A 27,546-nucleotide genomic window follows, 5' to 3' on the forward strand; every position below is an offset into this window, starting at 1 on the left:
GGCCCCTCCTCACACTTCACTGGTTTAAAGTTTCCCTGCTGAGCACACAACAAGCACAATAAGGACTGTTGCCTCGTCTTAACATCCCACAAGTGTTATCTGCTGAGCTGTCAGTGTGGTGAACGAGTACACTGAGCACGCAATGGAAAGGTACGACACTACATCAACTGTATACAGGCAAACACATTAAGCTCCAATACTTGAGTCAATGATTGACAGAGAATGCCGTTATATCTGTAAATAAACTTGTAATGAATTAGCAGTCAGATAAATTGAATTGTTTCATTTATTTAATGATACAGAAGTCATGTTAAAAGGGGCAGCGTTTTTTACAGAACAGGAAAATAATACAAACTAGAATAAAGTTGCTGTTGAACAGTTGAAATCTGTACACATATATATTTCTGAACCTCCTACCTAGAGATACTCTATAAGCTTTACAGCACAACATAATATTCACTAATTTAATAGTAAAAGAACTGAACAGCTGAACTGAAACAAACCTCTCTTGATAAGGCATATCATACATTCATAAGGCATTTATCATGGTAAAAAGCTTTGGGTAGTCACTGGCAAAACTTCATACAGTCAACAGTATGAAAACATTCACATCCCACAGGGTAAAATACAGAAACAATCTCACCTTTACATACACACGTCGGTCTCTTCTCTTTCACCACCACAGTTTATTGGTCTTTTTAAATTCCCTTCAGGATTTTGCAGCAAAAAAAGGTGATTTAATAGTTTATTTTGCACGAATTATTTCATGCAATCTGTCTAATTTACTTTATGTTCTGTGAAAGTGCAAAGGTTGGCAGAAATGAATAGTTCTAAAGAAAAAAACGTGCTGATCTGTTGGTGTTTAGTCTGAAAATAAACAATAGAGAACATCCTTTTATTGAAGGAATAAATAAGTAACCATGTTTATATTCTGAAGCTCATTTGCATAGTGTCTATCCACTTTCTTTCCCTTAAACTATGTGGTGATATTATGCCTTCAATAGCATTATTTTTTGCACGTTACCATCTGCTGCAATCCATCTTTCTTTTTTTCAAATAGTCTCACATCTTAAAACTGCCTCTACTGATCATATAGAGGAGAAAAAGGAAAATGTCCATTACACTTGTTTCCTGAAGCAGGAAATTAACCAGCGCGAGTGTACCTTCTCTCAGGTCTACACCCAGGCCTGCCAGCCTGAGAAGAGCCTGCTGAGGTTTCCGGGGTCCATGGCTTGTTGGATGAGCAGGTTGACCTGCCCCCCCGCGCTGAGCACCGTGCCCTCCTCCACCCCCTTCAGCTTCTCCTGCAGCCTCAGCAGCACCCGCTCCGCCACTTTGTTGGAGCTCTGACTGTCACTGCAGGAGGAAGAGGTAGAAGGCGATGAGACAGAGGAAGTAGAGATAAGAACAGATCTACACCATCACTGAAAAGGGATCTCATTTTGTAATCAAATGATTAAAAAGCAGCTCTCATCATCTAATGTGGCACCTGGATTTACGATGGTTGTCGATGTCATCTCCCCCCATGGTGGAGCCGAGCGTCGCGTTGAGCTCCTGCTGCTCGTCAAGCTGCAGGTAGAAGGCTTTCAATGGGTTCATGGTCCAGTCGAACAAAGGGTCATACAGCAGCACCTGGACAGCACATTAACACAGAGACACACATTAACATGAGGTTAAAGAGTCACTTAAGAGTGTTTGTGTGGTTGAGTTGTCCTGGGTTCTTACCTCGACAATAGTCAGCAGAGCTTCTTGAGAGCTCCTCATCACCTCGATAGTCTTCTCACAACATCTGACCAGAGAAAACAGATGAAGCTCACTTAACTTCTTTATTTATCAGAGTGTCTTTGAAGGCACCACTAACCAAACAGTCTTAAAAATGGCCATGCAAGTTCATTTTTTTTACACTGTAGTGACATGAATATAACATATTGGCTGACTGGAAGGTGGGAAACCAGTCTTAAAATGTATGGTATGTTCTGTAAAACAGTCAGGTGTAATGTTGAGTATGTGCTTTTCATTAATTATTTTGTAGTTAACTAGTTTTGTGATTAACAGGCTAAAATGTTTACCTCAGAAGGACAACTAGGATGGAAAGAAACACAATATGAATACATTCTCAGGCTTGACTTCCTATTAATCTTGGTTTATAAATATCTAATGAAATGTTGTCCTCCTCACCTCCTGAAGACTCCCTCCACTCCAGTGATGCCCATCCCGTCCACGATGTCTCTGGACAGTCTGAAGGGGACGGTCTCGGGGGTGGGGAGGATCTTCCCCTGCTCAAAGGCCACACCTGAACACCAACAGCAATGAAATGGAGACAGAGAGAGGGATGTGTTGGACACCATATATTCATAGTGTCTTAAACTTTGAATTTAGAGCTTTAAAGAGTTGCATTTTATAGCAAGAGTCCATGTATAATTTCACTAATTGTCAAATAAAAAAAAAACACTTGGATCTATCGTTTGCAATATTACACAAACTGCTTCGTGATGCTTGAATTACAGCGAGCTCACTACAGTCAGCAGTTGTTTACACAGCCTCACCTTTTCTGAAATGAAGAGTAAACTTTCTATGTTTACATAAATACAATTAATGAGATTTTTACCTAAATCGATGTGCACCAGTTCAGCAGTCTGCTCATCCACCAGAATATTCTGGATGTGTCGGTCACCCAGGCCGACGATGTAGCCGACTGTGGGCGACAAAACAGAAAAGTTGGCCATTCATTAGTTGATCTAAAAATAGAGACTCTACAGAGGAAGTCAACAGATCATCTATGATTTAAAATCTTTAAGATGTGTTATTATATCAACATTATTCGTTATAATGAAATGAAAAATGGCTTAAACCCTTTGAACTCTGCAATATAGATGGTCCGCCAATGCCTGCATTGGTATTTTGGCTTATTGTGATGTCATTTCTTGGAGTATCTTCAAATGCTTGATATCCCTAAAATCTATACAACTTAAGCTACAAGGTTATGTCAGTCAATAAACCATAATAGTTGATAAAAGTATTGAAATTGTCTCAGAAATATAAAAAAAACACAAAAATGTGACATGTTTTTTTTATAAAACTTAACTTAATAAACACAAAACATATTGATCCAAAAGATTTCTTAATATAGAAACATGTACAAAAGATTTCTTAACTCTCTCTTTTTGAGGTATGCTCATTTTTCTGAGATCTAGTGCAAAGGCATTTTGATAGTTTTGTTACGTAACGCAACGCAACGTAACGTAACGTAACGCAACGCAACGTAACGTAACGCAACGTAACGTAACGCAACGTAACGTAACAATGTCATCCCAAGCGTAAAACGCGATGATGTGAAAGACAAAAGCCTTAACTTTCTTCTGCACAAAGAATGAATGTCCTTGCTATTGTGGTTTTTATTTTTACATCAATTTAAAGAGGATCATGCAACGATCTGTTTTTAAAGGGTTAATAACTGTAATAATTTGTCTCTGTGTCATAATTGATACCTATCTTAAAATGGCCTGAGGGGCAACCTGGTATTGAGCTGAATATAGGACCTGAGGTGAACATGCAGGACTGTCTGTACCTATAGAAGAGGTGGCCACGCTGCGGGTGTACGCCAGCCGTTTCTCCATCCACACCGCGGGGTCCAGGAATCGCTCCATGCAGAAATACCTGAAGACTGGCCTGAAGTTCTTGCACACCTCACTGTAGGCCTGCAGCTTCTCATCAAAGCCGAGCTTCTGAGCCTCCTGTACAGAAATCAATTAAAATACAAAAACGGAAAAAGACTGAAACACAGTTGAACCCACGATGAGCAAACTGAGACAGCTGTGGTTTATTAGAAACAAATCTCTCAGTAATTGTGCATGACGGTGCTGTATCTTTCCCATTGCAGCGCTGAATATCTGTACCATCATCCTCTTGCGGCAGGCGAGGCTGGTCCAGTCCCCAGGTCTGAAGCGTTTGTGGGCTCCTTTATTGGAATCCACCAGAAACTCTCCAATAGGCACCGTGCCAGAACACCACTCTAACACGCCGCTACGCTGAGAGAACGGCACCACCTGGGACGGAGTAGACAGAAAGTAGGTGATGCAAGTGTAAGATGCTTTCTGTTAAGAAAATAAGGGAATTATAAGTCAATGACGCAAAGACCAAAAGGAAACAGAACAACCCAGTCCTGATTTATTATTCTCTTTGAATTAAAGAGCTAAGGTTCAAATACAAGATTAAACAATGTGTGTAACCTTGTATCGTCTGATGTTGAGCTTCCTCTTGCGAGTGTCCGTGTTGCGCTGCAGCAGCATGGAGCACATGCTGAAGACCTGCTGCATCACTGCGTCCTGCCGCAGGTCGTCCTGACCCTGTTCACACCGAGAGGAAAAAGGTCACGGGAGAACATAGTGTACCACAGCACTGAGAAGCTCATTTGGAGCCTCAGGTTTCTATAAATTTAACAAAGGGATTGTTTTTATTAGCCAATTTAATTTGAGTCATACAAGTCTACATTTCTTGAATGAAAAGTGCTCTATAAATAAAGTTATTATTATTATTATTGGTAATAAAATGTACAGCGGGTGTACCAGTCTTACATGTGATTTATGATTGCATAAAATGCCTAAATATTACGCATCGAGGGCGAACAAAATCAGATTGATCGAAAAATAGAATTCACTAAAGTTAAAGATTTGAAAAAGTGTTATTTCACCATGACTCTCCCGAGTGGGTGAATTATTAGTCTTTAAGTGGTTGACAAGTGTTCCCGCAAACACAAACATGCGCTCACAAACACGCTGAAGAATGTGCTCATTACAAAGGTGTCCAAGTAATCTAACAAACTTTGTATTTGTCCTGGTACAAAAACACGATTAATCATTACTAAAGTGAAATGGAAAAGAACTGAAGTTAAAAGCGAGCAGGTTCTTCATCAGGGCCGGTCAGACTTTAATCACACATGACAGCAGCTTTAGCTTCAAAGAGAGCGGATTTGTTTAGTCGAGAACACACAAATACCCGACAGAAAAAATGTCTTTGCACAACCTCACTTACGGCAGGGAATCAAAGGCATACTTCTGACTTCTAACACTTTAAAGGGATGGTTTGGGTGTTTTTAAGTGGGGTTGTATGAGGTACTGTGCTGCCAAAGCAACCAGACTCCATTGGTGAATCCAAACTAACCAAAGTCACACAATAACAAAAACAAACTAACCGATCAAGGCAGCTGTAGACCAGCAACTCCCGTGTTCTTTAAGGTAAAATTGCAGTTTTTTTCAATGGAGACTGGTGGCTTTGGTGAGAGCATAGATGGATACAACGGCTTCAGTTCTCCGTCGGAAAGGGCTGTAGATGATGAGCCTTTCTTTTAGGTAGCTAAAATATGTTTTGCTGCCGGCCTCGTCCACAGCTGTACATTGCTTTGGTTCCGTGCGGTAACTCCTGTCTGCTTCTCCAAACTGGGGGGTGTGCCGACCGTCATCTACTGTAGTTAATACACTGACTATGGATAAGTACCTCATTCAACCCCACTTCAAAAACACCCGAACTATCCCTTTAAGACACACACTTACCTTGACCAGTTGTCTCCTGCTCTTGCCGTCAGAACCAACACAGTCGATGATCTTGGGCAGGTTGACTCCACCGGCCAGGCGATACTGGGGCATGAAGGATCTGACAGTCACCAGGTTGTCATAGCTACCAGATGGATCCACCTATTTATACAATGAGACAACACATTTGTTTAAAGATACTGTCCTAAGTGTTAAATGTTTCAATGCATATGTGGCGTCATCGGCAAATGTTTGCAAATGTATGTATATATTTATTAAATTCAATTCAATTACATCAATTAACAACACAAAACAATGACAAATAATGATAAATATTGTTGCATTATTATTGCGTTAACTAGTAGCAGCCCAAGTAAATACTTAAGTGTTTTCAAGAACTACATCACAAAAACTATTAGGGATAATGAAAGTCAAGAAGTTCGATAATTTTGCACCTTGATCTCCATTGTGGGGATGGCGACCTCATCCAGGTTTTTGATTTGCATGATGGGCTGATCAGCAGGGATGGGAAGAGCCTCTATAATGAAACAAGAACACAAAGGAGCAGTATGATACACACATTTAGGGCTCTTTCCTCCAATTTCATTCTAATCAAACAGAAGTATGTAGCATCAGGATAAATGTTGGAATTTCTTGTCATTTCAAAGACAGAAATCCTTAAAGCCTTGAAATACCATCCATTGTGTTTGTGCATACGCGTCACTGTGCTCTGACTACTCACTCTTCTCGGTTTTGTGCTTGCTGACGTCCATATAAGCCAGAGTGATGTAGGCATCACACAGACACTCGATCCCTCGGATCATCTCGCCTCTCTTTTTCCTGATCTTACTGATGATCTTCCGGGCCACATCTGAACGCTCCTGCATGAGAAAAACTGCACTTGTGAAAACAGAACTGGTGGTGTTTAATTAAAGAGCTCTGCAGAGAATTCATTTAGAAAGTCGACTGAAGGATGAGGGTGCATTTTCTACTTCAAAACAAGACTGGTATAGAATAAAACTAACGGCTATAAAAACATGAATATCATTATTTTATCCAGGAGAACACTTCAAACTAAATTGTGTCTTTAAGAGCCCTACTCATGTATTTTCACATGAAACAGAGAATCATCTATTGAAAGTCTCACCAGGTCAAATGGCGAGGGCTGTTGTGGAGCGCTCTTAGCGAGCCGGCCCTTGCAAAAGTTCTCGTCTTTGTTGGCGTTCACCAGGGCGAGGATGATGAAGAGCGTGTGGTGAGGGTGCTCCTGAGACGCTCGGCAGATCAGCTGTGAGGAGAGAAAACAACGGTACCAACCATGTCATGCTAGCTTGTTGGGAAGGAGGATAAATAACGCTCCAAAGTTGGGCTAAATTTTGTCAAAAATCCTAAATGCAGTGCATCCGAAAAATGCAATTCTTGCCGAAATCTCCAAATGTCAAAAGTTTTTGACATCAAATCACAGCATGGTTTTTTCTATGGTGTGCCTCAAGGTCTTGGTGTCTTAATGTGGTATTTTTGACAGATTATTTATCATTTTTATAAATTCTTTAGTGGTAAAAAATGGTAAAATTTAGTACAAAATCTGTGTAACAAATGGTATCAACACAAAAATTCCTGCAACTTGAGACAATAGAGCATGAGAATGACCATCATATACTTCCATTATAATGTTCCAAGCCCATATACACTTTCACAATTTATTTTAAATAATGAATTCATGTTTATTTCTTATTTATGACTAGAACAATTTGACACACAGTGTCACAAAATTAATCTTCAGGTTGCCAGCTTTCAGATGATGTACACCACTTCTATGTGACATCTACTGCTGACCTGCTATCTCCCCGTACCTCCCTAAAAAAAAGAGAAAAACAAGTCTATGTGGGTCTCTTAGGGTTAATGTGTATTAAAAATGTGTTGCATTACGTCAATGAGGACATCATGGAAGCCCGTATCCTCAGTGATGCCAGTTGCCATCTTGGTTCCCATGCGAGCAGCCAGCTGATACATGAGAGGCAGAAACTTGTAGGAAGGGATCTTCTTCACTCCTTTCTGGAACACAAAATAAGTGAAATTTAAAGCATCCATTTTACAGTTTCATCCCCAAACTCAAATGCAAAAGCAGTTTGGGTGTGTTTAACTAACCTTCATCATGTTGTTTATGGTCTTAACACCAGCGTTCTCCAGCCAGAGTGACGCCAGGCGGAACACCCAGGTGTCGTGCTCCTCGCCTTGCTCCAGACACTGGATGTAATTCTCCACCGCCTTGCACAGGAAACGCTGTCTGTCTGCCTGCAGGTTGGACAGGGCTTTCTCATCCAGCACAAGCTCTTTTTCCACCTTTATCGTGTACCTGTGAAGTCAGACGAAGAGCACATCTACCTATTCAGCCATCTAAAGGTTCCCAATTGCTTTTGTGATAGTAATAACCAGATCACAGACCTGTTGGACGTCACTTTACGCTCCCTGATCAAGTCTACTTCCTCTTTGGCTTTCTTCAGCAGCGCCTGCTTGTTCTCAAACTCGGAGGACTTCATGTATTTGTCGATGCTCTGGTACTGAGCGTCAGAGAAGCGGGCCAGAGACAGGAAGGCCTCCGTCCGCTGACTCTGCAGCCTCGAGTCCTGAACTCCTGATACCTCCTCGATCACCTCCACTGCCTGACAGAACAGCACAGGAGAGACGAGTAAAGGAAGTTAGAGTCAAAATAATACAGACAGCAAAAACTAAAATATAAGGTAAAGGTGTCAATTAAAAATAAATGTAAAAACAGAATCTAGTTCCACTAGAAACATCCCTACAAAACAGGTGAGTTAGGTGGTAATGTATAGAGACACACGCATATGAATAATTTAATTTTGTGCATATAAATCTGTCGTAGCCCGAGGACATAAACTGTAAACTTGCAGAAGTTTAATATTTATGTCTTTGGGCCTACTCCTATTTTATCTGGACATAAATAATGAATGTGTGTATATGAGTGCGGGTGGCCAGACGCTGCCTGGCTGATGGGTAATAACTCACTCATTTCTCTGAGGGAGGGCTGCTCTGTGTGTGTACAAATACTGTATGTGTGTACTTCAGAGAGATTCATCAAGTTCCATATATATTAGACATTTTGAGACCTTTTAGATTCCTGTTTCCTGTTTTTTCCACACATATGAACATGGAAAAAAAGCCCCAAAAAAATCCTAAATATATGCAACTCCATTTATGACATTTGATGGGTTTTCCAGGAACTGTAGACACCCCAGGTTGCAGACCAGAGGAATGCAAATGTATATTGTTGAAAGTCTATGTTTTCTACATGGATCTCCCCTTTTGATTGAATGCCTGCTATTGATAATGCATTAAACATCAACTAATACTCGGAGTAGTTTTTGAGAAGAATACGTTTTAGTTTTACTTAAGTATTTTTCTTTACTTGTTATTGAGTAGTATTTCAGTAATGTAACTGTACTTCTACTTAAGTACAGATTTTCAGTACTTTTCCCACCTCTGACCGTTTGTATGAAACCGTATTTTGCTGCTTTCCTGAGCATTTATCCATTAATATACTGTAAGTCCTATAGCAAGGCTTGCCCGTAAAACTGGCCTATTATCTTTTAGCTCCCTCTCACCCTCTCCAGGTACTTCTCCAGTATCACTCCGGGGCTTTCCAGGCAGGTCTCAGCCAGCCAGTTACCACACAGCCTGAGACACTCAGTGTAGACCGGGGCCAGAGCTGGATTCATGTCGACCTGGACAACAAAACATGCATGATGAAAAGGCGGTGATGTTTAGAAACTGCTCAATCTTACTGCGCTGCATTTGTTACGTGAAAAATAGTCTCAGTGCTTAACATTATAACATTTAAGGATGTTCCATGATTAAAGTAAGGTTTTTAATACAACAAAGATGCTGAATATCCATCTTATCTTTTTTTTAGAGCTGTTTGATTTGAGTCTGTATGTTTGGGTCTGACCTTCTCCTCGAGGTTGTGTATCATCTGTCTCAGCAGGCCCAGGGCGAGTCCCTGCTCTCCCTTGACCCAGAACACCTGGGCTTCCTCCAGTTGCCATGACAACACAGGGGATGACGCCCAGGACCCTCCACTGCAGTGCTGTTTCATCTGGAAGACTGCCCGCTCCGCCAGCTGGACAGGAATCACAACACGGTGAGTGTTTTGTAGTTGAAATAAAAGACACACACACACACACACTCAGATGCTACCTGTGTGTTCCCGGCCTTGCGAGCCAGCCGGCAGAGCTCCATGAGGTGGTCAGTGAGCACAGAGCTGAGGTACTGGGTGCTGTCGGGGTCTCCCACCCTGGACATCAGGGCGTGCTGGGCCACGGAGCGGACGGCCAGAATGGGCTCCACCAAAGCAAAGTCACTGTCAGCGAGCAGCTGGGAGTGCTGCCGCCACTGGCTGCAAACCTCCCTCAGAGTCACATCTGAGAACGGCCTGATGTAAAAATACATAAAACAAATATTTATTAGGAATGTTCTAATAAATTTACTGAAGTAAACATCTGCATTTAGCATAAATAAAATTATTTATAAAAAATATTTTTAAAAAATGTATCATTATTTTCTTTGATCCAGCACCCATCCTATTGGACACTGGATGAGTGTCTCTTTCCTATCGTTCTTTAGGGAATAAGACTTCCAACCATAAATCCTCAAGACTCTTTCCTATGTTAATGACTACTTGTATGTTATTACTAATGTTTTACAGCTGGAATCACCTAGAAAAGAGCTGTTTAACACTCTCAAGCTCCCTGATGCTCTGCAGGTTCCTGAGAGCCGGGTACAGAGAAGACACAGCCTCTAGACTGCCTCTGCACAGCTCCTCCACATCTGCACCCCTGTGGAAACACACACAAGCACATAGATTGGTGAATTATTTTGCCGGTGGAGAAACGAATTAGATCTAATATTTCATGAGATGTCTAACTATACCTGGCCTGTTTCATAGTTTCATCAAATATGGAGAACTCTTTGTCCCTCAGCGCTTGAAGGGAACAAAACACTGATTCATGGAAGCCGGGTTTGGATTTCTCACTCCTGATACAACAAATCAGATTTGGAGAAAAAAAGAAAAAAGTATTAAGTGAGTGATTGCCTCCAATTCTCTGATGGGTTAAAGTTGTGCTTTGTGTTTATGCCGCCCGTCGCCTCACCTCTCCGACAGCTCACAGTCCCACTGCGTGTTCCTCCAGGCGGCCTGGAAGCGCAGCTCTCTCAGCTCAGCTCCCCACTCCACCCCTTCACTCTCCAGACCCCTCATGTAGGTGGCGAGGATGCTGCTCAGACCAAAGTTCTGCAGGCCCTGTTGGTGCAGACGTTACAGCTGAAGAGGCTGCATCAATACCCGACATAAGAATCTAAATGTCTTTCATTATTTTACCTCCACAATTCCCACTTGTCGAGTGACCTCAGGCAGAGTAGAGTGAAGGTCGTATGAAGTCAGGGCCTTTCCCCACATGGCCTCATGCTCGTAGGTTCGAATCCTATAAATTAACACAACAAAACAACCTTTGTAGTTCTAATAATGACTGAACATTGCAGGGAACAAGTGATAATGTGAAAGACGCAGATGCAGGTCTCATTAATCTACTTATTGATCACCTCGTCAGTGGACTGGTCATTGTCTCTCCACCGCAGCCATACAGACTATCAGGCTCTCCGATGCTCCGATACACCTCAATCAGCAGCTCCTACAGAAACATGAGAGAGTCGTACACAGAATGAATGAGTTATTTTAATACACATGACAGAATGAACTAATTAACTATTTTATAGGCATTTACACTGTTGTGCTTAATCCCTGTATCGCATAAGTCACACCTTGCAGCGGCGAAGTGCAGCTCGCCACAATAATTAAAGTTTCTGCGTGTTCATGTGCTTCAGGCGGGAAGAAATTCTTTAACATAGATCAGGAGTCACAAGATGTGTTTACTGATTAGCTCTGGGTCCTCTCTGTTCGCACTACGCCACTAAATTTAAACTTTTCCCAACTTTTAGTTTGGCCGCACTTGGCCGCTCGCTGCAGCCCGCACTTGGCCGCTGCTATGGTGTGAATTTGGCATAACATTAATGCAGGTTTAGCTTTGGTGAATCATTCGAGTTTTGAAGTTGGTGGTCATTTCACTACACATCAAACTTTAACGGTTATTTTCAGGGGGAGATTTTTCAGAAATACATCAAGGAGAAATACGAATGAGCAATTGCTTTGTATTTTTTAATTTGGAAAACATGAAGAACTGACCTGCAGGCTGATATTGGTGTCTTCCATACTCTTCTCAGTCAGGCTGGAGATGGTGAAGTTCTGGCTGTTCTCTTCAAAATTGATCTTACGTGTTGCTCTGGACTTGGTTCTGCAGATTTGGTAAATATGTGCATTAAATAAAAGGAAAATTGGATAAACTCTCAAAACACACACAAAAAAAATGGAACCTAGTGATCTATAGATATAATTTTTCAGATGCTCTGCATATTACTGTGATTATAGATAAAAAAAACATTAAAACTGCAAAAATTAAATAATAATTATTGAGTACAGATTTAACATTTAATGTGTGTGAAAAATAAAAGCTAAATTGAAATCATGTTTAAATGTCTTAATCTGAAACATAACTAGACATGAATTGAAAATCAAATTTTTAAAAGTTAAACTCCTTGCATACCTTCGACTTTCCTCCATGTTAGCTTTGATCTTGTCCATATAGATCTCCGTGTACAGCAGAGCGGTGAAATGTGCCGAGCAGGATTGAGCAGCTTTGGCCACCTGCAGGTAGTTCAGCTCCAACCAGAAGTTGGAGTCACACACGGTGCCGCAGGAGCTGCTGGAAGAAGGATACACTGTTTATGTCAAAGACACATATGTCAGTTTACATGCACCTACATAAAAAAAGACATCAGTTTGCCATCGCATGAGCAAATCCGAGAAAGAGCATGCTTTTGTGCCTGAACATTTACTTTTATCTAACACATATTTGATAACAATAAGAGTGCAAACCTTTCAGCTTCCAGTGGTCGCTGTTGGTGTCTCAGATAGTCAATAACAGCAAGCATGGTACGCAGAGAGGTCTTGTCGTGCAAGCCCTGGCTGGCAACGTCTGACTCTGTAATGAACAATAAATGTTAATCTGTGTTAATGTTAATGCTTTGCCACTGTTAAGCACTTTGGTCAACTATGGTTGTTTTTAAACATATTATATAAATAAAACTGATTTGATTTTGATTTGATAATCATAAACGAAAGAAACATACAGACTCCTGAATGTACAACGGCGTATTAGGGCCATTGTAGGTAAAAAATAATAATAATAATTATGGAGCCGGGGGAGAGGGGTCCGAGATCAAAGTTGTAAATTTACGAGAAGAAAACTTGGATATTCTCTGAGATTGAAGTGGTAAATTGTCATATACTCTGACAAATTTATCAGAGTATATTCTTTTTTTTTCTCGTAGTTTTGTGGGAGTTTTTTCTCGTAAATGTAAGACTTCAATCTCTGAGTTTTTTCTCAGAATATTACTCCCCGGCTCTGTAAATCTTTTCTTTTCTACAATGGCCCTAATACGCTGTTGTATGAATGTGAGTAGATGAAGACACAGATAAATTATCATTATTACTTGTCATACTCTCAAACTTACCGGAGTCAGAGTTGAGAGGTGTGGCAGAGCGACTGGAGGCCTGAGCGCTTCTGGAACAAAAGCTGAAGAAGTCCTGAATGTGGGAGGAGAGCAACTCCCTCCACGAACCGTTAGAATCGTCCAGAAGGATGGAGTGGATGATGAGGGGCAGCAGCCTCTGACAGCAGTCCACCCTCACCTGGAGACACACAGAGGAAATAAGGCGCGGCTAGATCTGGAGCTCTGGATTCCAAACTGATTGATGCAATGTTTGTGAGAAAATGTCAACAGCAAATGGTACAAAATTGAACATAATCAGAGATGTGGATACTGTAAGCACATGGATCCACATTCAAACTGTGTATGTGTAGGCAGTCCAGTTATGAAGGGCTCTTAAGCTAACTTCCGTGCGCTCACCAGACACAGCGGTCGTGACAGCAGCAGAGCTTCAGTCCCGACTCCTCCACTGTCGAGCAGGGTGGTGCACAGAGCCTTCAGCCAGGCCTTGTGGCCGCCCGCCTGGGGAATCCAAAACTCCTGACTCTCCAGCTTCTGCTTGGTCTCCGAACTCTCCTCAGCACTCACAGCTGCCACCTAATCAGGGACGACAGTCAGTAGTAACCGAGTGGAAACGACATGAGCATACACGAAAAAACACAGCCATACTTGAAGGAGAAACATTTGTGGTCATTTGGAAAACTGTTTTATGGAGCAGAGGTTAATAAATTGTTGATCTTTTTTATTAGTGAAACATACATACTGTAAATACGACACAAAAACATCCTTAACCCACCTTCTTCTTGGCCTTTCTAAAGGGATTGAGGTAGGCCAGCATGGGGTCTCTGTTGTCTTTGTGTTCCTCCCAGAAGTCGACTCCAGACTGAGTGGCGAGGATGCTCTTCACACACTGAGCGGCTGCCTTTCTCACCTCAATACTGACGAACAACCACAGCACAGAACACAGTAAATATAAACACAAACCGCTCGCTCCTCCATAGTCAACGTTTGATATTACTGAGATCTAGGGTTCAGCGTACCGCTGTTGAGTGAGCGCGTCGTTCATGCAGTTGAGGACGATGTAAAGACACTGTGACACGGTGGAGGTGAAGAGAGACACGGCCTTTTCATAGAGGGGGTCTCTGCCATGAAGCAGAGCGATGGTAGAGAAATCCACAGGACCCAGTTCTCCCAGACAGCTGCCTGCTGCCTCTGCAGGAACACATTAATGTTTGTACTTTAATGTGGTATTTTGGAGAGATTATTGATCATTTTTAATCAATTCTCGAGTGGTAAAAAATGGTTAAAGTTGACCTGCTATCTCCCCCTAAAGACCCCCTGTACCCCTCTAAAAAAGACAAAAATGGGTCTATTGTAAAGAGGGTGGAGTAGAAGAGGTTAATGTGTCCAAGAACACAACATGCATACTGTGGCTGTAGAAGTAATTTGATTTCATACCTAGAATGTCGTCTCCTCCCGGGTGGTTGGCTGCGATCTTACAGAGCTGCAGTAGACTGAGAACCAGCTTCACCAGCATGCTGTCAGAGGGTTCAGCTACGGAGAGGACAACGACAGCTCATTAGACATTTAACCGGCCACAACTTTTTTTATGCATAGACCATTTTTTGCTCATCTGGCATCGTACCGTGGCACTCTTTGAGCAGCTCTCTGATCTGTCCCTTGTTGTCATGCAGCTGTCTGGTCAGCTCCTTCAGCCCCTCCAGTCTGGTCAGAGGTAACGAGTCACAGGACGTCACCGACAGGAAGTGGGCTATCTCCTGTAACAGGGAAACATGGGAGGATGTAGGACAGCAATGAAATTTAGGATTGATAACTATGACATTTCCACCCCTCGATGCACTGAGGAATTGAGCTGCGTATGCATCAAAGGTAAATTAATCCATGGATGTTAGTGTACCTGTCTCAGTGTGAAGGTCCCAGTGTTGTATTTGAGCTCGTGCTGTACAGACCGCAGCTCTCTGAATTCAGGGAGGTCAGGAAAAGGCTCCAACCTGCTGATGGCTCCTTTTAACTTCTGCTGATTTTCTATCACAAGAAACTGCAGCAGACTGAGCACCTGGAGGGCCAGAGAGGAGCAACAATGAAAGTGTGTGTCTCGCAAATGCTGAAGGAGGCAGATATTTCTCTCAAACAATGCAAAATGCAAAAGCATAACACATGTCTTAAGGGGAGCTTGGTAAGTGTAAAAACAGTACAGTACAGTCTATAAATCTTGTAAATATTTTTTTAAATAATTTATAAAATAATTATCAACCAGTCCACCCTTTGTGCCTGGATGCAAAAGTCCCAAATGCTATGGTTTATTGTGGTTTTAAAGTGAATGTTTTGCACTTCTCTGTGGATGTAAAAACTCTCGATTTAGAAAAATGTTTATTCAAGAACCCAAATGTCCACTCTTGTGTAGGAAGTGGGCGCATTTGTCCACTGTGTAACATATCTGTAAGTGGCAGTTCTGCATAATGCATCCCTTCTTGAATGCATCATGTTGTTGCATTTGTCTGCATTTTCCATTAATTATATCTAAATTATATTGAATTTGCAAAATTAGCAAAACAGAAAACTGTTGAATTGACTCCCTGTAACTTACCTGCTGTGAGATGGTGGGCCTGCTGGTCACCTGAGCTGTGAGAGTCCCAACGATGACCTGCAGGTGGCAGTCCAGAGCGTCATCACAGAACTCCAGAGCTGCCCGACACACAGAGGTCAAAAGGTCGATGCATAGAGAGAGGCTCCGGTTAGAAACCTCATCACACTGAGCTGGTCTGAGGATGACAGAGACGAGAAGACGATACAGTGAGTGGTTTGTGTCTACGCAGCATGTATGTTATATGTTATATGTTATATGTATTTGTGTGCACCAACCTGCTGTTGATGTGGTGAATGAGCGTGTAGATGATGTCTCTGAGGACGAAGGCCCAGGCTCCTCCCAGGCCGTCCTTCACCTCTTTGAGCAGCAGGTTGACAAACAGGTGATACATGAGGAGGATGCGGTGACGCTCGTAGCTGTTGGTCGTCTCCGCTGCTCTTTCACACACCGCTAGCAGAATCCTCTGGATAGAAATCTACAGCACAACGAAGGAATAACAATATTATATAGAACAGTTAAACAGGTTATAAGACAAGCAGTTCCACATAGGGGATAATTTGAACGTCTTACCGGAGTTTTAGACAGAATGGCCACCAGAGACTTGTGGTTTGCACTGTGGCACTTGCTGAGGTAGTCCAGCGTAGCTTTAATGACATAAGAGCTGAAGTACGGTGGGTTTGGTACGGGGTCCAGTTCCCTGAGGGGCATCAAACACAAGACAAACTATCTTTACTAACCCTATGAGACCCGACTTTACTGTCTTTCAGAGGCTGTAGCAGGATGAGTTTTACAGCTGGTGAAGGTATCGTATGAAACTAGAAAACCTAATGAATCCATTGGTACCAAACCATGTCATGCTAGCTTGTTGGGAAGGAGGCTAAATAACGCTCCAAAGTTGGCCTACATTTTAATTTTTAATTAATTAATCAATTGTGTGTCATGTTTATTTCTGATTTATAACTAGAACACCTTGACAAACGGATAAGTGAATTAATCTTCAGGTTCCCAGCTTTCAGATGATGTACATCACTTCTATGTGACATCTACTGCTAACCTACTATCTCCCCCTAAAGACCCCCTGTAACCTCCTAAAAAAGACAAAAACAGGTCGTAATAAATAAAATTAACTAATATAAGAAAAAAAATCATGGTACATTTGAACCATTACCCTGTGAAGCGTTTCAGGTCTCCTCTGTCCCCTTCAGCTCCACCTCCTTCATACAGAGTCATCAGCAGTTCAACCACTATGTCCGCCAGGTTACTGTGGATCAGTTTGTCAATTTGCTGCAGACAAACACACATGGGGACAGACGTGTAGTACAGTCAAGTCAATTACCGGATCTTCACTCATATGTGGCACACATTGCACAACAGTTCAACTCAGTTGAGTGATCCTGTGTGACTCTTTGTTCAGATCTTAGGACAGACAAAGTCCAGGTTAGCAACTTATTCAGACTTAAACTGTAAGATACATGAGACAAATGTGCAAAAGGAATCCAACAAATGTCATGTTACAGGACATTATGGAACCCTAACAACAGTCACAAAAGTCTCAGATGTACCTCATATTGACAACTCTAATAATGTGATTTAGATCGGTTTACTGTAGGGATGGGCGATACCAAACTTTTTTTTTTTTTTTTTTAAAGGAATCAATAAAAAATGAGTAGCTTTTCAAAAGTTAATTATTGTCATGATGTGATCAAGTTCTAAAAGCTGCATAAAATAAGAAGTCGAACCCCAGATGTAGGCTGATGTTAAACAGCTGTATTTACCTGTTTGCCCAGACAGTCGGCGTCTTTGAGCAGGTCGTACACTCGATGGGCCTTCTCTCTCTTCTGGGCCACCTGTGAATCCTGGCCAGACAAGGCGAAGTATGGCAGGATGTTGACCATGATCTTGGGGAAACAGTCGGCCAATAACTCTTTCCAGTCCTTCTCCAGAATCCTGCCGATGGACTTCACCTGCTCAAAGTCATCCAGGAAGACCAGGTGGGGGATTAACACCTGGTAGGAAGAGCTTCAAGAGGACACAAGACAACAGGGATGATTTTAATATCAATTCATTGTGTTTTACTCAATGTAAGATCATTGTGACATAAAATGAAAATAATAGAAGTTTATTTCCTCACCTATAGAAGTCTTTGACTGCGTCGTGGTCCAGGAGGGTGAAGGGGAAAGATCCAAGAGTGTAGCGATCGTCAGACTGTCTCTGCGCGAGCCACTCAGCTACCAAATAGTACAGGTGAGAACTGACAAATGTTTTCACGCTCCTGTAGCCCAGCGCTCGGGATACACTGCACAACATCTGTGACAAAAAGAAGGACAAAAACGGTTCATCTTCTTTCGTTGTCTTATACGGAAAAGGGCAACCTTTTGATTAGCTTTTAGGTTTATACAGTGATGCATAAAAATAAGCTCAAACTGAATACAAACGGTCACTCAAGTATCAGATTAGTGATGCAAAATGTAAAGAAATTTGGACGATGCTGTAGGACAATACAAAAATCTTGTCTTAATTCTATTTAAAAAGCTGCATTCAGTACAGGGCCCTGAAATCGTTACCTTTTTGATGAGCTGCTCCTCTATATTATTCTCCTTGTAGGACTGGAAGAGGGCAAACAGAGACTGTTTTTCACAGACGGGGCTACAACACATCACAACAGACAAACTCTTCAACAGCGTGGCCTTGCGGTTAAACGACTCATCCTGCTGGTCCTCTGAAGAGCTGCTCCTCTGTGTATGATCACACATAGATACAAGATACATTAGGAAACTCAAACAGAGGCAGAAAACACATGCATAATAAACTATGAACTTACAGGGAGCTTCATCCCTTCCTGAGCTTTCAGGTAAACCGTCTCAAAAGCTGCCTGCTGGTGTTTAAGCGGCAGCATCTTCCTCTTATCTGGATGCTCTGGACTCATCTCCAGAAACAACCTGGAGACGCAGGAGAATAATATCGGTGACAATCAGATCATCATGTAGAGATTTAAAGTGCCATCTTTTGTGTAATGTACAGCTTTCTATAAAATGTATCCTGATACATTATCAGCGTACCTCTCCACTGACATGGCTACCAGCATGCGGACTTGGTGGTGGGCGTCTGCGAGGTGAGACGGGAGGATGACAGACACGGGGCGATCTTCCTCTTTGATACTTAACACTGCCCACTTACAACACGGGTCGGCCTGTCAGAGGGGAGACATGTCAAAAACACGACAGGAGGTGTTGACAGAATCAATATATTGATATTTAACGGACACATAAAGAGGTTAAACAGAATAGTTTTCTCAGTGTTTGGTGATCAATCAAAAGTGTTGTTCTAAAACAATTGTGGCACATAAAATATTATGCACCTTTGCAAAGGTAGGCTACCGTCGCATACTTTTTCTTTTTACTTTTAGTACGTACTGGAGATGCCCTCACAAAGTACGTACTGTTGCACGTAGTATGCACACAATTGGGACATACTACTTCCTCGTAACACTGTGCCTTGAACTTTGACCTTCTTGCTCATATATCCTCTGCACAGAGGATTGTAGGTCAGAATAACCAGAAAAGCATGCTGGCTTGCATACTGCAAAATGCAACCGGATGCAGTAGGACATCCTGGTATTTTTGGCATACTGCATTTGACATAGTATGTATTGGGACATACTAAACCTTTTTGTGCATACTAAATAGTATGGTAGTATGAGTATTGGACCGTAAAGGTAGTTCTTAAGCTGTGGGTGATATATTCTAATGATCCTGCATGTGACAAAGGAAGGGGAGTCAAATCTGAATGACTTGTTGAATCACATGTTTCTGACCTAGACAGCCCACAAAAAAACTGACTGGATTATCTTATTTCACAGTTTGTGGGTTGCACAAGCACTGAAAAAGTGAGTTTTTCATATGTTCCCCTTTAATGAACTATGACTAAGTGTCTGGCTTATGTCATTAATTCAGAATGACATATCAAATTCATGGTTGTGCAGATACTATTCCCTAAGCCTCAGTGAGAGCTCACCTCCAGCAAGGCAACCAGACATCTCACTAAAGCGGCTCGTACCGCTGCCATGCATTTCCCCGTTTGGCTCAGGATGCTGAAACACAGTAGAGTGATTGAGTTAGTATCATAAACTGAATCAATATACACAGTTCATAGATTTAAGACTTTTTTTACTGCCACTTGGAATTCAATTCAAGACCAACTTTATAATAACCAAAATTGAACTTGCTGATATAGGCTGTCTTGTCAGAACTGCATGCAAACATGTGGGCAAAAAAAGTCTGGGAATAAGTCTCCTACTTTCTCATTTGACTTGTATGATTGGTGTTTTGTCACTGTGTCACATTTTAAATTACAATGTCAGAAAAAATGATTCATAAAATCCTACTTCCCATGTCTTAGCATTTTTAAGACTTTTGAAAGATTGATTTAAGAATTTTAATTCCAATCATCTTATTTTTAGATAGATTTTTAAGGCTCTGCGGGAACCCTTGCAGACAGATTATGACTGGCAGTGGATTGACATTCACAGAAAACCGTGAGTCATGTTTCCAAGTCTAATACTGTAGCCATCCCTTCAAAATTTAATTAAAAATAACCCTTATTCTTTCCTTCTACAACCGGAGGAGACACATTTTACACTTAATCCTCCTCCTACAAAGACATGAAGGCTCCTTGCCACAGACTGAGGCTTCATTTTAGGACGTAATCTCTCTCAGACCAACCCTGCATCTGTTTGTGTTGCAAAAAAATTGCTGCTAACCAGAATCCAGACACCACTTTCAGCAGAGATCCCTGGACGTGTTTCATCTCCTCCGGCATGTGATGGGTTTTTCCGAGGCTCATGATGGAAGGTAACAAACCCAGCAGTGCAGCGGCACAGATCTCTTGGTCCTGACGGTACAGAGAACACAGGTCCCTACAAAACACAGCAGAACACATTATTAGATGTTATTTTCTTAAGACAGAAACGGATGCATTATGCATTTTGTGTCACAGAGAGATTTCCCTACGCTAGAAGACGAAGCAGTGAGTCAAATTCCTCCGGAGACAGCGAGTCCTCAGCTGGAAGCTTCTTCAACAGGACGAGATACTGGAAGAGAACCAGACATTAATGTTCATCATTGCTGCTGCAACCATGACGCTCCACAGCAGCAGCTGCTACCCACCATGTTGAGGTGCAGGGCTTTGCTGACGTCCATCTGCTCCACCAGCAGCAGCAGCCGGCGACGCACCTCCTGAGGTTTGAAGAGCAGACCGTGGACGGGCTGCATGGAGCCACACTCACACAGGAACTCCAAGACTGCCAGGAGAGCCAGGTCCTGCTGGGCCAGATGGTCGTCTGCTAACAGACTTTTTGCACCTGATGGAGGAAACATTATTTTATCAGATTTTTTTTTCTTCTTCCACTTCCTCTGCTATGTGTAAGCGGACATTTCTTTTCTTTATATGTATTAGCACAACATCAATCAAACACACTGGCAAGTGATCTTCTTACCTGGCCCACAGGAAGCGTCACTGTTGTCTCCCTTCTGTCTGTGGTTCCCGTTGGTGCTGCTGCTGGTGGACTCTTCGCCCTCGTCAAACAGGTCAATGTCGTCCCCTTGTTGATTTCTGGTCACGTCCAAGTCGTCATCCATATGATCGTCTTCATTCACAACACTGACTCGCTTAGAAACACTGCTTAACTGGGGAGGAGGAGACAAGGACGTGTCAGCGCTCTGTTCTTGAAATAAAGATTTCATTATATATATATATGTATATATATATATATATATATATATATATATATAATATATATATATAAATATATAAATATATATATACTGTATATATACATATATATATATTAAATATATATGGGTCACTTACCAACAGTTTGCAGATCTCAGCCAGTTCACTGAGGAGGCTGGCCGGCAGAATCATAATGAACAGATTGGAGGAGAGACGACAAACTTTATCCTGCAGAAGAAAGGACAAAAAATGTACTCCAAAAAAAGGGCTCTTTGACGCCAGACTTCATTTTGAATGTGTGCAGAGAATGGTTGGCCTGGTGGCTGGTTCAGACCATAGACTGTATATAAGGAGTAGACGTAGTCACCCAATGGTTTGTGGACCACCGATTTGAAACCTCAAGTTCGGCATTTTGGCCTACGCCATCTATATGGTCTAATTGACTCTAAATGGGACCATAATGTACTAAATGAACATCATGCTGTATTGAAGAAGACTTGAAACTAGCGATTGAGACCATAAACTCATGTTTACAATGTTTACTGAGGTAATAAATCAAGTGAGAAGTAGGGTCATTTTCTCATAGACTTCTATACAATCAGACTTCTTTTTGCAACCAGAGGAGTCGCCCCCTGCTGGCTACTAGAAAGAATGCAAGTTTGCACTTCAGCATTGGCTTCACTTTTCCGACCCAGAGGTAGCCCACTGGTTTAGACTTAATTGCTGGATTGTCCATAAATTGATTAGATTAAACTAAATGCTATATGAAACACCGTCATGATGGAGGCTTTTGTCACCTTGTTTTTTCTGCTGGCTGACTGAGTGCAGAGCTTCATGACGGATCTCAGTGTGCTCATGGTTCCTTCCTCTGTCATCTTCACTTTCACACTAGAAACAAAACCGCTGAAGTCCTGGGCCAGGGCCTGGTGACACAAACACACCAACAACCTTAAATTCTTCTACGGTTCACTGTAATGTTTTTAATATTTAATAGGCTGGAATGATTAATCTACAGCGATGCATCTGAATGATACCTTGGCTTTAGTGAAGAGCTGTGAGCGGCAGGCGTCCTCCTCAGTCACAAACCCAGTGGCCACGTAACCTGCTAGGACACCAGTCAACAGACTGAAGCAGCGCACCAGACACTCTGGAGGGGTGGACTGAGACTGCAGTGGGGTGGAATCAGAATAAGTTTGTCACTGTGACGACTACACAGACACATAAACACACAAGCGATAACTCCTCTAACCACTCACATCAGGAGAGTAGCAGTTGAGCAGGTTGTCGGCCACACAAAGCAGCGACTGCTCCAGCTTGTTTCTGAGGCAGGGGACAGCAGCGAATTGGCCGTCAGTTGAAGCCGTTGTCACTGACTCGCCAGTGTCTCGCATCGGCGAGAGCAGCGTGTTGAAGCTGAACTGCAAGTAAAGCCTCTCGATCTCTTCCAGGTCGTCTTTGGCATTGGATGAAGTTTGTTCTTGAAAAAAGGCACTTTAGAAAAAAAATCAATTGAAAGATGAATTATTTAGTGCAAGTGGGTAGATTGGTCATCATGTCAGTGATTTTGGTACTCTGTACACTCACCTTTCTACTCCTTCAGTACCCAGCAGACACTTCAGGCCAGTTCTGGTATCTTTCAAGGTCAGGGAGACCAGGATGTTCGCTATTAGATTGTGAGGAAAGTCTCTGCACACAAGATCACAATGAAGTATAAATTCACATTTTATCTTCAGAAAAGTTTAAAAAACGAAAAGTGTAATTCATGCTTGGAGCATATATTTTCTGTCTCGAGATATTACAATTTACATCCTTAAAGGAACAGTGTGTAGGATCTGGTGGTATCTAGTGGTGCGGTTGCAGACATAGTGCCAACCTGCAAATGATGGGGTGAGGTCTGGAGCTGTCCTCCATCTCTTCGCTCTGATCGCTCATCAGCAGCCAGGCTATGAGGGTCTCCTTCAGGTTAGGTGATGCAGATCCCTCTGTGACCCCCATATGGTCCAAGCCTGAGCTTGAGACGATACTTTTAGGAGCCGGACACTTCAGCAGGGCCTGGGCTAGACAAAGAGCAGCACTTCTGTGGATAGAGAGGAAACAAGGGGGTACTAAATGCAAACACAAAAACAAATTTAACGTTACACATTGAGAAATGGCGAGAACTCACTGAGACGGTTTACATGCCGATCCAGAGAAGAGCTTCCAGAACTCTCTGTCCATATTGATGAGTCCACCGTGGACAATAGAGCTCAGCAGGTCCAGGCTGAGGTCTTCTGTCTGGGGTGAGCTGACCCCTCGCAGCACCAGGGCCCATACCCGACCCCACAGCCGGGCCAGCTCGGTCCTGTGGACCTGGGCCCTCTCCGGGTAGCGGGCTTGGCACCGGGCCACCTCCCTCAGACAGCGCAGCACGTACGGCCCCCTCTCTCCTCTCCGCTGCTCTGCCAGGAGCTGGTACAACACTGACAGCAGCGGGACCAGCTCCTGGCCGGGCACCATGGACGGGTACTTAGAGGTGAGCACGGCAGCGATCTGCAGCCTGAGAGGAGAAAAGAAGGAGTTAATATCTTTACATGATCCTTGATCTAGAGCGGGTTCAATCAGAGAAGCAACAGACTACTAATAATCCACACTCAGCAGTGTATTCATTGTGATTTTCATACCATGGTATGACATCAAAGTCACTGTGCTGAGGCTGCAGATGGTCCCGGAGGACCTCCCAGCCCAGTTCGATGCGCCGTCGCTTGCTGGCTGCTCCGTGGGTGGGACTGCCCATGTGGGTGGCTCTGAGGGAGGACTGGGTCATCTCCAAGATATGGGTGTCATTGTCATCACTGAACAGCTGCAAGCAGGAAACACAAGACGAAAGGAAATAATCTTGTCAAGACAGATGTACAGCATTTTATATTAGCTAAATTGGCGATATAATTGCATGATTTCTGTATGCATACTTGATCTGTGTATTACCTGATGACAGATGTCAGCTGTGAGCTCAATGAGATTGTCTTTGACAGCTATGTGTCGCGTCCCGGTGACGTACTTCCCTCTGCTGCCTAAATCGCTAATTTCTCTGATTAAGGCGTCATACAGGTTGTACAACAGACTCCGCCACCTGGTCCAGTCCTCAGCATGAGCACCTGAAATATGACAACTAGTTAACGGTTGTTTGTTTAAGGTCATACCTGTGTTTTAAAATGTTTTAGTTCATTATCTTGAAATCATGAGTTTACATATTGACGACTAGAGCTACGATTACTTGATTAGATGGAGATTCATTTAATAGTAATAATAGTAAAAGTAATAATAGTAATAGTAATAATAATATAACTATTTTGATAATTGATTAATCAGTTCAAGTAATTTTTTTAAGCTTTAAACTTTAACTTTAAAGATTAAGTCAGTCAAATTTCTTCTTTCATTACTTGGAACAGTCAAATCAGTGGAACTATACACAACCCACAATAAACCCTGTCTACCATAAAAGGACAACCAAAGGTGTCACCAACACTAGAAACAAAAGAAAAAGGAAAGATCACTCTACCTGTATCCTGTGTCTTCGCTCCTTTGGGGTGGTGAACACAAATCTGCAGGTTAAAGAACTCCACAATCTCCTCTTTGAGTGCCGCGCTGGGCCTCATGTCTGCCCAGACGTACAGTACAGAAGGCAGGAGCTCCTCTCCCAGCTGACACACCCTCATCCGACAGTTCATGGCCGCGGATCTCAAGAAGATGTTGAGAGCCGAGACGAGGTGCTCCAACACAGACAAATGTTTCTCTTGCCTGACAGGAACACAGGATTTTGAAAAAGAAAACAATAAGTGCATCTAGGATGGATTTTCAAGATAGCTCCAAAACAGTGTTGGGCAGATTTATCAGATGCAGTCAATTTAAAATGTTGGTAAAATCTTCACCTTGCATTTAGCAGTGCTTTGGAGAAGAAGCTGAACAGAGCGTTGTTGAATCCGTCGGTCTGCATGCAGCAGCCCTGCACCACCGTGTGGATCACTCTGCTCACCAAAACACGGTTGATGGACTTGGATGAAGTGTTGAACAAGTCGCAGTACAAGTCCAAAAGACCTGAGGATCACAAATATAAACAAAGGGGATTCAGTAAACTGATTAGGCAAGTTGGTATTACAATATCAGACAACAGTAATAACACTGTGTACTGCAAAACAACAAAGATTAGTGTCAATGAAATAAAAATATATCCCACTGACTGTGCCACTGCTGTGGAGGGATGTCACACCAGTACTTGCGGACAGAGAGGATGTCCTTCACTAGGAGGCTGCTATAATCTTCTCCATAGGCTGAACAGCTGTATGAATTCTGCAGGATGTCCGTCACATGTTTCAGCATCTCGCTGCACTTTAGACGAGGCCCGCCTGCCAAAGATAGTATTGAAGAACAAAACATCCCTTTATGTAATATGACAATCCTTTCACCTAAATTGTATTGCATTGTAACCTACTACTTGATCTCGTAAAGACAGTGTCCTTACGTTTGTTTGCATAGCGAATGAAGTATTTGATCAAGCTGCACATTTCAGCCATCTTCTTCTTCCGTGAGGCCAGCATAGTTGCCGAGACGGATTTACTTGATTGCATGCTTTCTGTCTCCTTCTGGACATAACGCTGCAGAAATCTGACATGAACAGAATAGAAAGTGCATATTTATCAAGGCCTCTGACAGATAACTGATCCTAATAAAACCCAAACTCTTGCATAAGCACAGTGTACAGGTATCTTACACAACATGGAATGAGAACAGTTTCCTGGAAGTCAGCTGGTATACATTTGTGAGTGATGCGAAGAAACAAACGTGAAACTAAACAGATCTTGGCAGACAACTACAAAAAAATTAAGTTAAGTTTTATAAGTGTGCATACAATCACACAGAAGCAATACCTGACTGGTATTATATACTAGATAACTTTATATGCATGTTGTTGCACATGTACAAAAAAAGGCAAATTCAGATTACCTGAAAACAGCATCCCATGTGAGCTGCTTGGAGCCTTTATCTTTAGTTCTGGAGGTACGATCCAACTCCTGCACAACTTCTGGACTACGAAGGAGGCGTCTGAAGCGTTCAGCTTCTTTCTGGAGGCAGGAAGACAGGACACAAAGTGTAGGATTTATACTTCAGGCTACAGTGAGGCTGACAAAGGCTTGGTGCAATATATCCCATTCCATTGTTTAAAGAGGACTTATTATGCTTTTTTTTCTTTTCTTTTATGTTTTGTGTTATATAGTTTTTTGTGCATGTAAAAGGTCTGCCATGTTAAAAAGCCCAAAGTCTCAAACAGAGCGTTTCAGACAGAGGGTGAAAAGAGGTGCTGCAGCACAGCCGGTATGAGAAAAATAAACCGTTTTTCTAAACATTAAAGCATGTAAACGTGTTCTAAGTAGAAACCCAAAATACAAGTATGTACCTGAAAATAAACATAATAGGTCCCCTTTAAATGCAGTTTATATGCAGGTGTGATTACCTTCCTCTCTGTAGCCTTGTCATTCTCCAGACCCCTGCAGCAGACCAGCAGATCATGAAGAGCCAGACTCATTGTGCTTTTACTGTGGATGATGGATCAGCATTCATCAATGTAGAGTGGACTACCTGTCAAGGGCAGGATGTTGACAAGACAGGGTGTTTGTTATTCAGCCATATTATACATACACTACAATAACATAGCTCTCTTCTCCAAAGCACTCCTGACAAACTACTGACATGAAACTACCTACCACTTAACCTAAATACAGCAAATTACTATATATTCAACTTAGGCCTTGTAGATAAAACTACTTTAGCAGCACAACATTGTCAGACTAGCTTTGAATTTGATATGCAAACATCCATTCAAACACTCTCAAGTCTGCTCACTGACCTCTTATTGGCTCCACTGACTGTAGATACAGAGCTGTCACACATGCAGGCACGAAAGGTAGCTGAGGTGCTATGTTGTGATGATAGCCCCGTATAGCCTGCTGCTGTTACAACTTTGCCATCTTTGCCACACTCACACACGCACGCACACCCACGCAGGAAATTCCCGCCCCTGCATCA

General features: G+C 42.3%; 1 protein-coding gene across 4 annotated transcripts; it reads right to left on the reverse strand.

Annotated features, from left to right (window-relative positions):
- Nucleotides 1-272: 272 nt before the first annotated feature.
- Nucleotides 273-27,541, reverse strand: atm (ATM serine/threonine kinase). 4 transcript variants are annotated; one of them, XM_074641593.1, is made up of 63 exons: nt 27,368-27,541; nt 26,975-27,056; nt 26,467-26,585; nt 25,985-26,127; nt 25,704-25,868; nt 25,395-25,560; nt 25,025-25,263; nt 24,451-24,620; nt 24,147-24,325; nt 23,651-24,022; nt 23,360-23,563; nt 23,071-23,172; nt 22,743-22,977; nt 22,521-22,652; nt 22,284-22,409; nt 21,625-21,714; nt 21,251-21,440; nt 20,922-21,115; nt 20,766-20,845; nt 20,516-20,671; nt 19,771-19,846; nt 18,816-18,946; nt 18,578-18,695; nt 18,321-18,491; nt 17,888-18,063; nt 17,532-17,775; nt 16,925-17,040; nt 16,327-16,453; nt 16,032-16,231; nt 15,757-15,931; nt 15,067-15,225; nt 14,794-14,926; nt 14,607-14,702; nt 14,189-14,360; nt 13,945-14,086; nt 13,569-13,745; nt 13,173-13,350; nt 12,535-12,640; nt 12,203-12,358; nt 11,785-11,893; nt 11,145-11,233; nt 10,924-11,026; nt 10,697-10,845; nt 10,476-10,580; nt 10,262-10,381; nt 9,744-9,978; nt 9,496-9,666; nt 9,152-9,271; nt 7,974-8,191; nt 7,677-7,884; nt 7,458-7,583; nt 6,676-6,816; nt 6,271-6,409; nt 5,984-6,066; nt 5,550-5,690; nt 4,230-4,346; nt 3,897-4,046; nt 3,569-3,734; nt 2,609-2,695; nt 2,179-2,293; nt 1,726-1,789; nt 1,490-1,632; nt 273-1,356 (listed from the first exon to the last, which is right to left on the reverse strand). In XM_074641593.1, the coding sequence occupies exons 1-63, from the start codon at nt 27,409-27,411 to the stop codon at nt 1,176-1,178; spliced, it is 9,321 nt and encodes a 3,106-aa protein (XP_074497694.1). In that variant the 5' UTR covers nt 27,412-27,541; the 3' UTR covers nt 273-1,175. The 4 variants fall into 4 exon arrangements, with proteins under 4 accessions (XP_074497694.1, XP_074497693.1, XP_074497697.1 ...); XM_074641592.1 differs by having other exon boundaries at nt 12,203-12,361; XM_074641596.1 differs by having other exon boundaries at nt 12,203-12,361; nt 26,975-27,099; nt 27,368-27,523.
- Between the last annotated feature and the right edge of the window lie 5 nt (nt 27,542-27,546).

This window comes from Sebastes fasciatus, chromosome 7 (assembly GCF_043250625.1).
Source record: "Sebastes fasciatus isolate fSebFas1 chromosome 7, fSebFas1.pri, whole genome shotgun sequence".
NCBI lineage: Eukaryota > Metazoa > Chordata > Actinopteri > Perciformes > Sebastidae > Sebastes > Sebastes fasciatus.

Coding starts and splice junctions, on each gene's coding strand:
- atm (XM_074641592.1), bottom strand. CDS start 27,411: ATGTGTGACAGCTCTGTATCTACAGTCAGTGGAGCCAATAAGAG. Junction 23,173..23,359: donor CCTCACCCCATCATTTGCAG/GTTGGCACTATG, acceptor TCTTGTGTGCAG/AGACTTTCCTCACAATCTAA. Junction 8,192..9,151: donor TGGAGAAGTACCTGGAGAGG/GTGAGAGGGAGC, acceptor CTGTTCTGTCAG/GCAGTGGAGGTGATCGAGGA.